The sequence below is a fragment of the Cheilinus undulatus genome, linkage group 1 (assembly GCF_018320785.1).
Source record: "Cheilinus undulatus linkage group 1, ASM1832078v1, whole genome shotgun sequence".
NCBI lineage: Eukaryota > Metazoa > Chordata > Actinopteri > Labriformes > Labridae > Cheilinus > Cheilinus undulatus.
The window spans coordinates 51,602,596-51,616,853 of NC_054865.1; the positions used below are offsets into that span (position 1 = coordinate 51,602,596).

The following is a 14,258-nucleotide window of genomic DNA, read 5'->3' on the forward strand; positions in this document are numbered from 1 at the left end:
TAAGGACCTAATTTTATTGTTTTATTAATCCTCAAACTTTCAATTCAAGGACTGAAGCTTTAGGTCTGAACTTCATTGAAATATTAGTTTCAATATTGGCTAAAACTGATTTGGAAATATCGGCAAAAATCCAATGTTGTGCATCCCTAGCTGTTGCCTTTCCCTGTCCACAGTGCTTGTTATCATCTGAACTCAGAACTTTTTGGAACTGGAATTAAAGAAGACATTCAGTTTTCAGCAGATTGTTTTTGTTTATACCCGTCTGAGTCATTTACGTCCACTTATGCATTGTTCCTGGATAATGGCCCGAAATTTACAGGACTACAGTGTATATGTTAAAGGGGATATATCAGTATATCAGCAGGAGCAGAGGGGCCTTCAGACTGCTCCTCCTCTTTTGATTTTATGGGACTTGAGAAAACGTGGCATACTTCTTAAGATTAAATTTATTTACTTTTGCTGTCTGTTGTGCAAGCTATTCAAGACAGATGACTATTTGTGTCTATTTGAATTAAAGGTTTCAAAATATAGTTCTTCTATTGGAAGTAAGAATCAGCTGTGCTCACACAATATGCCAAACCTAAACACACTAGTTACCTCCCCCGCCACTCAGAAACAGACCTTTTCTATTCATAATCTTTAAGTTTTTAGGTTGGTCTGTTTGTGGTAATTAGGAACGTCTTCATGTTTTATGATGTAAACAATGTGTGCATAATGTCAGCAAGAAATCTAAAAGGCTTAAAGTACAGTGCCATTACATAAAAAGCTCAGGATTGGACAACAACACAACCACATTAGCCCCCTTTAGTGTTTTAGTTGTAAATTGTAGTTGAGCGGTGCAGCTTACCAAAACTATTTCGGAGGTGCTTCAGAGTAAGAGCAAACAGGTGTCACTGCTGAGACCTGCAGCCACTCATAGAGAAGTTTTACTCCTCAGTTTGCACTGATATGAACTGAGTGAGTCGCCTGCTCAAGGCATTGGACTCTGACAAATTTGTCAAATTCACTGAGGTATAGGAACACAAAAGACAAAAAAAGCTCATTTTAAATAGATTTTATACTGTTCGTATCAGTTTTCTTTGTATAACTTAAAGGTAACTTAGATTGAATACTTGGATTTTATTGTACACTGCTTGTCCTGAGTACAAGTTTTCTTTTTTTCATGTGCCAGCATGTGCAGAATGATGAAAAAGGTAACCTTAAACCTTGATAAATCATACATGCTAAGGCATCCCAGCTGTGGCCATGGTTATTATTTAATACAACACACTATATAGGACAAAACAAATGATTTACAGGATGGAAGTTTGATCAAGCTATAAACATGCTCAGAACTGAGTCTGACCTTGGTTTGCTCTATCCATTGTGCATAAGTTCTCTCTGAAAATAGTTCCTAGTCAGCTTATCTTTTATTCAAGAAAAACAGCTTGCTTTGTTTCAGCTTGTAATTATTTTGTCCCACTCCTCCTCTTTAATTGATCATGATTTTAGTGATTACACCTCAAGAATTATTTCAACACAACCAAGGTTTGCAATTGTGTCCCACCTCCCCTCATCCTGTCAAAAATAAGAGGAAACAAAAGAGGAAGATGGTTACTGACAGACAATCTGAACGAAGAGTTGATGCTAAAATTTCAACTTCATAACAAATATAGGCATCATAGCAAAGTAACTTAAAAGGTAGAACAGCTTTGAAATTATAGAACCAGTATTTAAGATAGAGACAAAAGTATTTAATGAAAGTACAGAACAAAAGCCAGCAACAGAAAAACTGATACCCTGTTTATATTTTACATTCATGATACATTTTAGGCTTTTGGATATCAAGTGACTGCACTTAAAATTCTAAGCTTTGACAATACAACCAATCCGGATGTAAGCATCCCTGATCCCCTCCCTACGCAGTCTGATCTTTCAGATATCAAACCGTTTTCAGTATTGATTGAGGTGAGCCCACATCAGATATACATCCCAACTAATGAGCTTTATTACATACCTAACAGGCTCTGCTATTCATTTAGACATAAGGTCTATAAATAAGGTAGGACTTGAACACAGAATACCAAATCAAGGACCGGTGCAAAGCACTGGTAGGAATAAGAACAAGTTTTCTCAGGTATTTAAAGTTTTACGCTTTAACAAATGATGGGGGAATTCATTTTATTATTCAGATAGGAGCACTGTGAATAATTTTTGCTCTGATGTTGTCATTTGATATTTTTCCATGTTGCAGTATTTAAGGATGTGTTGTGTTTGTTTTGTTCACAATAAATTACACTGCAAGGTTGTTTCTACATTATTCAAAAGGTCAAAGAAACATGAGTTTTTAAGATTTAATTGAAAACTAATTTTGTATAAAAGCAGAGCTGAACTGATACATTTTGATTTGATTGAGTTATTCTCCCTGTGAAAATGTCATTGTTACTGTTTTAAACCATGTTGTTCTTTTGTTTAAGATAATTTTGCTGAGCTGTAGAGTTGCTGCGTCTTTACTGGTTGAGTTTTATGCTAATAAACATGTTATATTTTACCTTCTTCTTCCTGATCATTGCACAGTTTGGTCTCTTAAAGGGAACATATCAGGAAAAAAAACATTTTTGATATTTTTCCATTCAACCTGATGCCACAATCGTTTGAATTAATATTTTCTTTCATAGATCCACACTCAGTATCCCATCATAACAAAAAGTAAAAACTGAATTTTAGATTTTTTTTTAATTTATGAAGAATAAAAATGTGAAATATCACATTGACATAAATATTCTTTACTCAGTACTAAGCTGAAGCACCTGTACTGGGGGATTTTCTGCCATTTTTCTCCAGCTCAGTTAGATTAGATGGGGGCTGTTGGTGGACCGCCTTTTTCAGGTCTCTACAGAGATGTTCGGTAGGGTTCCAGTCGGGGATCTCACTGGGCCACTCTAGGACATTCAGAGTCGTCTCTAAGCCACTACCATGTTGTACTGGCTGTGTGCTCAGGGTCATTGTCATGTTGGAAGGTGAAACCTTCAGTCCAGTTTAAGGTCCAGAGTGCTTCGGGTCAGGTTTTCATGGAGGACATCTGTATTCAGCTTTGCCTCAACCCTAATCATTCTCCCAGTCCCTGTTGCTGAAAAACACCACAACAGCATGATGCTGCCACCACCATGCTTCACTGTTGGGATGGTACTGGACAGTAAATGAGAGGTGTCTGGTTTCCTCCAGACATAGTGTTTGATTTAAGGCCAAACAGTTCAATCTTGGTTTCATTAAAACAGAAAATCTTGTTTCTCACAGTCTGACAGTCCTTCAGGTGTTTTTTGTAAACTCAAAACTAGCTTTCATGTGTTTTAACTGAGGTGAGGCTTCTGTCCAGCCACTCTTCCAAAAAGTCCAGATCAGTGGAGCGTTGCAGTGATGGTTGTCCTTCAGGAACCTTATCCCATCTCCACACAGGATCTCCGGAGCTCAGTCAGAGTGGCAATCATTTTCTTGGCCACCTCACTTACTGAGGCCCTTCTCCCCCAACCGCTCAGAGCGACCAGCTCTTGGAAGAGGCCACTGTGCTCTTGGAAACCTTCAGTGCAGCAGGATTTTTTTGCAGCCTTCCTCAGATCTGTGCCTGTCAACAATCCTGTCTCTGAGTTCTGCAGGCAGTTCCTTTGACCTGATGGCTTGGTTTTTGCTCTGATTAGCACTGTCAGCTGTGAGGCCTTCTATAGAGAGGTGTGTGCCTTTCCAAATCATGTCCAGTCAATTTAATTTACCACAGGTGGACTCCAATCAAGGTGTAGAAACATTACGATTAAGAGAATTGTGAGGAACCTGAGCTAAATTTCTTTTCTTTTTTTAAAGACTCTGAAAACTTGTGTCAATGTGATATTTTAGTTTTTTATTAAATCTGCAAAAAATCCTCAATTTTTTGGTCATTGTAGGGTACTATGTGTAGTACGTAAATTTAAATGAAAATCAATGATTATAGCATCAGGCTGCAACATAAAATTGAAAAAGTGAAGGGGTCTGAATACTTTCTGATTACACTGTGTACCTTGAGTATCTACTGACCCAAAAATTGTGAAATAAGCCAACCCAGATCTCTATTTGTGGTCTGCCTGTGTCTGAAAACATCTGATGGTCTGTTTACAATATGCATCACACATTATACTGTATTACTAAAAATATGCCCCTCACCTGATACCTCCACCCAAAGATCCCCTGTACTCATCGGCACACCTGTAGAAGAGAGGGGCGTGATGAAAAGGAGCTCATCTGCACTAAAGAGACACCAAAACAGACCAATCCGATAACAGCTGTTAGAGCTGGTTTATAACCTCCTCTGATGCTTGATCCATGTTGTATTTTACCACAGCACAGAAGTTTCATTTACACCAAAGGCGTCTGTGTTAAAAGGTGGAAATAGGTATGACATGTCACATTTAATTTACCTCATTTAACTCTCAAGTGTCTTTCATGGACTGTGGAAGCAAACTACTCCCTCATTATAACCTGACACTGGTGATAAACTGGTAATAATCGCTCCCTTCCTTTTATTGGAGGAGTGGAGAGCAAAAGGACAAGGCATCACGGCGGATCTGGTATCTGCATTACCATAGCAACGCATATTATATTACCAGAGGATTACAGGTGGTGGACTTTAGACGGGGTGGAGGGACAAGTGATGTGTGTTAGAGGAAAGCGTCTCCTTCCTGGAATGAAACAAAGCGACTGACAACATGGTAAGAGACAAAAATACTTTCTATTACAGAATTTTCATGTATTGATTATTGATAAAGCATTTGTATGTACTTATCTTTCCTCTATTGATCTGCAGGCTAAATTTTTCACACCGGTTCAAATCAACGGTACGAGTATCCTTCAGCATGTCATCAATGTAACTGTATTTAAAGCTGTGCTTATTTTTTATTATGTTGTTTTCATTAATGAGCTTCAGTCTAGCTTTAAATAATCATCAAAGTCTAACTGCTCAGTTTTATTACTCAAGTGTGTTTCAAAGTAAAACTGTGTCGTTTAAAAGTATTTGCCCCCTTCCTGATCTTCTCTTTTTTTTTTGCATATTTGTGACATTTAAATGTTCTGGATCATTAAACAAATTCTAATATTAGACAAAGGTAACTCAAGTAAAAAAATGCAACCACATTTTTGGAAAGCTGAGATCAGTTTCATTACCTGATTACTGCCAGACCTGTTGAATCAAGAATTCCTTTAAACAGAACCTTTCAGACAAAGTGAAGTAGGCTAAAACATCTCAGAAAGCAACACACCACACCAGAAATTAAAGATCAAATGAGAAACAAAGACATTGGGACAGGGTTTACAAGGTTTGTTGGACTCCAGAAAACCAGGGTGAGAGCCATTAACCACAAATGGAGAAAACTTGGAACAGTGCTGAACCTTCCCAGGAGTTGCCAGCCTACCAAAATTACTCCAAGAGTGCAATGCCGACTCATCCAGGAGGTCCCAGAAGAACCCAGATCAACATCTAAAGACTTGCAGGCTTCAGCTGAGTCAGTTAAGGTCATATATATGATTCAACAATATGAAAGACACAAAAATGGCATCCATGAGAGAGTTCCGAGACCAAAGCACTGCTGACCAAAAAGAACACAAAAGCTCGTCTCACATCTGACAAAAAATATCTTGATGATCCCCAAGACTTTTGAGAAAACATTCCGTGGACTGACAAGACAAAAGCTGAACTTCCTGGAGGGCGTGCGTCCCATTACATCTGGAGTAAAACTAGCACTGCATCGTCATACCACAGTGGTGGTAGTGTGATGGTCTGAGGCTGCTTTGCTGCTTTAGGACCTGGACCACATGTGATATTTAATGGAACCATGAGCTCTGCTCTCTCTATCTGAAAATCCTGACGGAGAATGTCCAACCATCAGTTTTTGACCTCAAGCTCAGTAGCACAGATGCTGTGGCATGACCTCAAACAGGCTGTTCATGCTCGAAAACCCCAATGTGGCTGAATTAGAACAATTCTGTGAAGAAGAGAGGAACAAAATTCCTCCAGTTATCACAAACGCTTGCTTGCAGGTGTTGCTGCCAAGGGTGACAGAAGTAGTTATTAGGTTTAGGGGGAAATAGCTTTCTTACATGGGGCCAGGTAGGTTTGGATGGCTATTTTCCCTTAATATCATTACTTAATCATTACTTAAATAACCTTTGTCTAGTTTAAGAATTTGTTTGATGAGCTAAAAACATTATGTGGGACAAATGTGCAAAAAAATAAACCAGGAAAGGGGTAAATACTTTTTCAAGGCACTGCACATGTGTTATGGATTCACTTCTGTGAAAATGTTCTTTAATGTAAAATACAGTGGAGTACACTTTGCTTAAGCTATTGAATAAAATCCCTTTTATTTCTTCCAGAGTTCAAGGAGTGCTTCTCGTTGTACGACAAGAAGCAGAAGGGAAAGATCGACGCCAAAGATCTGATCACAGTCATGCGCTGCCTGGGTACGAGCCCCACGTTTGGTGAAATCGACAGACATCTGCAAGTTCACAAGATTGGTAAAGCACTAAATACCATTAATCTTATTTGTTTGTGCATTTTGAGAGTAAAGAAACTTAACAAGGACTAGAAGAATAATGAAATGTTGTGAAGTCAAAAATGATACACTTTAGAGGGATAGTCCAGCTTTTATATTGGGTTGTGTCAGGTATTTGGTGATGGTAGTGCCATAAGCCTCCAGTGATTAAAGTAAATGTTGCCCCTTCAAACAGGACTAAACAGCATAGCAGATGGGTACAAAAATGGGCCAAAAAAATGCTGGCTCCATTTTACAATACATTGAAATCTTTTGAAGAGTTTTTTGATTTTCTACCCAGAGAGCCTCTGTGTTTGGCACTATTTTGCAATGTGAGCTTTGGCTATCGGTAACGTGTTCTCCCGCCTCAGTGTATCTGAACAGCTGTTTGGGTTTGACAACCTCAGAGTAGACAAAGCCTTGTGCCCCCTGAGATCTTGAGGTCCCAGACCCTGGACTGGGAACAGACACAATCAATTGTGATTGAGTTAAACAACATTAAGTCAACTTTTACCAATACCAATGCATAACGGTGTCTTTCAGATAAGAAAGGAGAGCTGGACTTCTCTACCTTCCTGACCATGATGCACCGACAGATGCAACAGGAAGACCCCAAAGCTGAAATCCTGGAGGCCCTGAGGATGACGGACAAACAGAAGAGAGGATACATCCAGGCGTCTGAACTGCGGGCCAAGCTCACCAAGTTGGGAGAGAAACTCACAAACAAAGAAGGTAAAAGAAAATGTGATTTTTATCACAACTTCAAGATGAAAAACTCTCACAGCACTGTAAGTCCACCAAAAATCCACACTGTACTCTGACTGATGAGAGTCTAGTTAACAGTTCGGTATCCCAGCAGCTGCTTCACTCAGTCCGCTTTGTTTTTCCAGTCTTGCCAATTTCAGGGCTGTCCAGTGATCTGCCTCCTCTCCTCCTGACTCTCTGTGGTTCTTCTCTGCAAATGTTTCTATCTTCATGTGGAGCTCACTGAATAAAGACTTCAAGTGCTGCTGTAGAATTACAACTTCACACATCCAAAGATTTTGAAAACACGCTAAGCAGGCTATTGTTTTACTTTCTTTGGTGGATGCAGCTGCTCTTCCTCCTAGCTGTAGAGGTTTTTTTTTGGTTGTGCAGAACTGAACTGTTTATCTAAATTAAGGCTGGATTTCTCTGAGACATTTCCAAACACCAAGCTGACTGTGACTGATGTGGAAGGCTTTAAATCTGCAGTCTAATTGTTAGATTTATTGTGTTTTATGTTAAAATAGAAGCTGTGTGAAATGGATCTTTATCTAGCAACTGACTTTGTGGACCAATACTGTTACGATAGACAGAATTTTAATATACAAAACATTGCAACAAGAAAAAATAGAATATCATGTTAATGTAATTTTTCCAGTGATTTAAGCCAGAAGGTTAGCTTTTCTAAATTCTAGACTCAAATTTGCAAAGGTTTCCTAGCCTTCATTTGCTCACTCTGGTTCAGTGCACACAACCACAGTCATGGGGAAGACTGCTGGTGTGACAAATATCCAAAAAACAGTCACTGACACCCTCCACAAGGAGGGTAAGCCATAGAAGGTCACTGCTGAAAGGGCAACCTGTTCTCAAGGGCTGTATCAAAGCAGATTCACTGAAAGTTGACTGAAGAGAAAATAGTGGTAAGAAAGGAGCACAAGCAACAGGGATGAGCTCAGCCTTCATAGGGCTGCCAAACAAAGCAGATTCAAGAACTTCAGTGAGCTTCACAAGGAGTAGACTGAAGCTGGAGTCAGTGGATCAAGAGTCACCACACAGACAGGTCCAGGAAATGGACTACAAGTCATATGTTCTTAGTGTCAAGCCCAGATGAACCACAGACAACGTTATAGTTGTCTCTCCTGGGCTAAGGAGAAAAAGAACTGGAGTGTTGCTCAGTGGTTCAAAGTCCTGTTTTTCAGATGAAAGTACATTTTGAATTTTACTTGGAAATCAATGTCCCAGAGTCTGGAGGAAGAGGGGCTTTAGGTCCAGTGTTTCCAGTCTCCACAGTCAGTGATGGTTTGGAGTGCCATGTCATCTGCTGCTGTTTGTCCACTGGTCTTTATCAAGTCCAGACTCCATCAGGAGAGTTTAGAGACCTTCATGCTTCCATCTGCTGAGAAGCTTTATGGAGATGCTGACATCCTTTTCAAACAGGACTTGGCACCTCTCCACAGTGAAGGCAAAACTACCAGAAACTGGTTTGCTGACCGTGGTATTACTGCGTTTAATCCGCTTGACAATTGGTCTGACCTGAACCCCATAGAGGATCTCTGGAGAAATGTCAAGAGGAAGACGAGAGACACCAGACAGCTGCTATCAGAGCAACCTGGGTTTCATAACACCCCAGCAGTTCCAGGGACTGATCGCCTTCATGCTACATAAAATAGATGCAGCAATCTGTATAAAAGGCACTCTGACTACGTACTTAGTGTATAAATGAGGATAATTTTCCAGTGGGTGAACATTTCTGTATTATAAATCCTTTTTTTTGGACTGTTGTTTTGGGACTTAACTTACTGATATTCTGAGAAAGGATTTTTGATTTTGATGAGCTGTAAGCCGTAATCATCAAGATTAAAACAAAAAATAGTCAGGAAATATTTTACTTTATAATGATGAATCTAGAATCTATGGAATTAAATCACAGGAAAAGTGATTTATTCTAATTTTGTCAGATTCACCTGTACACTGTGGATTTTATATGAAAAAATTCTGGCACTAAAACATCAGAACTGTGTTGGATAGGTGGATTTCCTAGGATGTTGATTTTCACTGAAGTTCCTGGTGTTTATTTTGATGCTAAGTTTTTCTCTAAGCCTGAGTTCATTCCTTTGTAAATTACAGTACAAGGCCTCACAGAGACATTAAGATGCACATTAAGTGTCTGCTCCTTTTAAATGTGAAATATTCACTTAAAACATTTGATAAGTGAAAGGAGCTCAGCTTTTTTCTCAGTGAGGAGACCTTCATAAATGACTGAAGAAGATTTTCATGTTGCTGTGCTAAAAGTAAATGACAGCACTTTGAAGCTGCAGCTCCCAACTTTAGCAATTCTCACTTTTTCAGCACTCACAAACATTTTTAACGGTTTTGTCAGTCAAAGCCTCCCACAGGCAGAGACCAGCTAACCCCAAACTGTGCAGCAGTTCTGAATAGTCATAGGAGGTTCACTCTCTAATTTGTAAAGCTCACTTTTAAATCTGTTTTCTCTCCTTTGCCTAGTGGACGAGCTCTTCAAAGAGGCAAACGTGAAGTCAGACGGGGTTATCAATTATGAGGAGTTCACTCAGATGGTGACGCTGCCACCTGTTGATTACTGAAACTCAATGGACTTTATACACCTGCCCTGAGGGAGAATTGACTTTATACACATGAGCAAGGCAGGACTATTGTGAAGCACTGCTATTCAACTATACTATCATGTCAGTGACATTATATGATACAGCTACCACCATTTAAAGAGCCTGAATCTTTGTCAAAATAAATTATTAACAGAAAATTCTGTGTTCACTCCTTTGTTGTCATGAACTACATACTATATACAGCAAAACCTTCACAGTGCCTCTTCATACGGCACCCTCAACTTTCTGGTATCAGAACCCACGACCACCTCGTTGTGTGTAATCCCGACCCAAATTTTCAAAAAGGTAAACCGCTCAAATTTATTTAAGGAAACATGTTTCTGTTTTGACTCCAACTGGAGCAAAATATGACTGAAAAAAAGAGAAAAAAAATTAAACACATGTTTAAAGAGCACATTATTGCAGAAGGACATGCATGCATATATCTTAATTCACTCAATTTTCCCAAGACAACATGAAAGCCTGTTAATTCCTTGAGGTATTTCCTAGCATTGTTATCTGGGAAAAGGAGATAAATATGTTGAAAACTTGAGAAAAAGACCAAAATTTACTTATCACAGGAAAACCCAAACAAATAAATGAATGTACTGCATATTACTTTTGAACATTTTTTCTATTCCTGGCCCACAATCATGACCCACTGGACACAGTTTCTCAACCCACTATGGGTCCTGACCCACCAGTTGAGAACCACTGTTTTTAAAATACTACATGCAAATTGGATTTCCTTGAATGGAATTATCACTGCTTTAATTATGTCAATAATGAGCTTCAACTTAGATTTTTATTTATCATAATTTCTTTAAATTAATAAACTGTCACAATAATAGGAACAGGAAAAAAATCCTGCAATTTCCCCTCCTGCCAAATATGGTAAATGGCTGACATTTGATGACAAACAGGGAAAACTGCAAATCTGAAGCAACGACTCCAGAATGAAAACGTAACATTATAAAATGCTTGTTTTGAAATGTCTGGGGGATCAAAAATGGTGGTTTTTATTGGTTTTCAATTAGGCTTTTTTTGGTCATAAACACCATGAGAGTTTATGAGAAGTGTGCAGAGATCATTACTGACCTATTATAGGCACTGATACTGAAATTTAAAAATTATATTGAAAAAACACTGTCAAAATAATATAAATGAATAAATAACTAAATAAATAAACAAAAAATTACAAAAAAGCTTAGCAATCATCATCAGCAGCTAAGATGCAATAGGCACTGATATTTTAAAGTAGAGCTGCTCTTAAATTCACTTTAATATTTATAATAATGAGAACAGATGTAAGGCTGAGGTTTGTAGATGAAGCTGTTATAAACGGGTGGATCAGCAGCAGGTCCATGATAATGTACTTAGTGATAAGTAGTAATGATATGAATATTAACTCCTCTCGTTGGGGGGTGAGTATGCACCTCGTGACGGAGTTAAGTATCTTGGGTTCTCATTTACAAGAGAGGGTAAAACAGAGCGTTAGATTGATGGACGGATTGGTGAGGCAGTGGGAGTATAACAAGCATTGTGCCTGACTGTTGTGGTGAAGAGGGAGCTGAACCGCAGCTTTCAATTTACAAGTCAGTCTCAACTCCAATCTAACCTATATGCTCATGAGCTTTAGAGAATGACTAAACGTATGACAAATCAATCAGTTAGGATGAGGAGCTCAGACATCAGGATAGAACTCAGTACAATTAAAGGAGCCAGTTGAAGTGGCTTCAGCTATATACTGACTCCTGGGTGCCTCACCTCAGGTTCTCAGGGCATGTGCAACTGGGAGGAGACCTCTGGGTAGACGTAGAGATCGCTGGAGGGATTATGCATTCCTTCTCTTCTGGGAACGCCTCCGGATGCCTTAGAAGGTGTCTGAAATTGTCGATGGGGAGAGGTACATCTGGGTCAGCTTGCTTTGCCTGCTGCCAGATCAAGTGGAAGAAAACAGATGGACAGATTGATGGATAGGTGGATGGATCAATTAATGAAAACTCTGTCTAAATATGTGAAATGTAAATGTGAATCTTTCAATGAAAACTACAGAAGCAATTAGTTCTACAAAGTACACTAAGAAAAGAAAACAAGGCTCATAGTCAAAGTTCAAATCTATTTCTAATCCCTGAGTAGGAATAGGCTTAAAAAAAGGAATGAAAGCATCATTTCATGACAGTACAGTCGATATTAGCCATGTTCATTGAATGTTAGTGAGATGGTCCCTGGTTCCATCTAAAGATAAGGGATTCTACCCCCAACCCTCCTGGGGGCTCATTAGTGCACTATCTCACAAAGTCAACCCATTTATTGTCTAATAAAAGGATCTACCATGGCCTTCGTTCTGGGTATGCAGAGTCTTCATCTTGCACCTTAGAGCTTTAGCCTTTGCCTTTCTCTCTTATTTATAAAGCAGAGTTAGCGTGGCTGAATGTGCAGCCTCCTGCCTTTAGGACTGAATCACATTAGCATCAAACAATAAGCGTAGCTGTATCAAATCATACAGACGTAGGATTTTAATACATCTAAGTTAGCAGTTCAAGGAAGTTCACAACCGGGCAAGGTTGAAAATAGTTAAAATAAATTTATAAGAAACAGAAGAAAATGTGTCATGAAAACAAAAGGAGGGGAATAATAAAGTACTTAAAATAATGACTCTAAATTAAGAAGAATGGCCACCCATTATTTCTCCTTTCTTTTCCCTCTCTCTGTATTTATTCAAGTGTTTGTTCTTTTTATCCCTCATCAAGGACCTTCTGATGGAAAAAATTACTTTTCATTCAGTTTTGATTGGCCACCACAGTACATGTTGCTAACTCCATAAGTGCTGCACTACAAATGAAGGCCTAATAAGCATGCAACAGTAGATGAGCAGGACGGGGCTTACTGTGGGATAAATTAAACACTGACAACTCCAAATTGATGATGTTTCATGCTGAAAAGCCTCTTGAATGAGAATTAAATCACTTGTTTCCATTAACTTTGAATGAAGAAAAACCTTCACATTAATATAAAAACATCCCACAAAATAGCTCTTTACTTTAATTCATAATATAAAGTATGCAATATGAATATACTGTTAAATAATAATCAGATATAGAGTTTGATGTAACTACATAAATCTTGACCACATGAATTTCACCTAGGAAAACGGGTTGCATAGAAGTTGATTATATATCTTATTTCTCACAAAGAACCAAACATATGCCAGCAATCAGACATAGTTATAGAAAGTTACTGTTTAGTAGTGTCTCCATTGCTGATGCCATCATGTTTCCTTCATGTTTACAATTTCTGAGTGAGGAGGAGGGCCACATGTGGCCCCTGAGCCATCAGTTGCCCACCACTGATGTAAAGTAACAACATAAAAACAGTCCAAGAAAACAGAACAAGCAAAAGACAAGAATAAGAGACAATAACTTCCATCTGCAAACATTTAAGCATCTCAATTTATGTGAGCAAAAAGGAGTAGAAGTATAAATTTATTTAACCCTCCCCCTTTACTTTCCATGCTGAAATCATAAGATTGTCTTAATTATATTGTCATTTTATGAAACCAGGGTTCCATAGATATGCTGTAAATTACTCACATAGAAAATATTCAAGAAGTGCTTTTATACTCAAACATACAAAACCTAAGGGAAAAAGGGGGAAATTGTAAGACATGATAAAAAATAAATATAAAAATAATAATTACATCTAACAACTGGCATTGACGATGCTAAACTGTAATTTGCCCATTTGACTCCATCCGACTGGGTCTGGGGTTGTTCAGATCAGGGGTTCTCAACTGGTCCTGCCTAAGGACCCACCAATTTCTTTGATGGCAAATCGCTACCCAAATTTACAAAAGATTTCAACAATAGACGTTCAGTAAATAAAAATGATGCACTTAAGATCTTGGAGAAACAAAATTTACATACTTTACATCCCCTTTCCCCATGATAATGTGTACATTTTAGCCTTTTTCTAGAGATCCTGAGAAATTCCTTCATTATCTTGGTAAAAGCAACTTTTTTTATTACAAAAAAAGAGATGGATGAGGCTAAATATTTATAAAACATTTACATTTACCCATTATCACAATAAAACAGAGTAAAATAAAAGGCATGGATGCATGTTCTTCATAGATTTTGCCACCATTTTTTCCAGACTCATTCGCGACCCACTAAAAACTGCTCTGCAACCCACTTTCGGGTCCCACCCCACCAGCTGAGAACCACTGGTTTAGACAGATAACAAATCATCAGGAGTCGAACCTGTCGGACGGTTCCCCTGCAGGTGCTCAGACACTTCACTCAGTACTTAGTTGAAGCATCTTTGGAACAGTCACAGTCTCCAGTCTTTTTGAATA

At 38.5% G+C, this 14,258-nt stretch overlaps 1 protein-coding gene across 1 annotated transcript; it reads left to right on the forward strand.

Moving 5' to 3' along the window:
- The first annotated feature begins 4,667 nt into the window (after positions 1 to 4,667).
- On the forward strand, positions 4,668 to 10,023 carry LOC121513156 (calmodulin-like protein 4). The gene is made up of 5 exons (XM_041792716.1): positions 4,668 to 4,715; positions 4,811 to 4,841; positions 6,376 to 6,516; positions 7,077 to 7,265; positions 9,783 to 10,023. The coding sequence occupies exons 1-5, from the start codon at positions 4,713 to 4,715 to the stop codon at positions 9,878 to 9,880; spliced, it is 462 nt and encodes a 153-aa protein (XP_041648650.1). The 5' UTR covers positions 4,668 to 4,712; the 3' UTR covers positions 9,881 to 10,023.
- Positions 10,024 to 14,258: the final 4,235 nt, after the last annotated feature.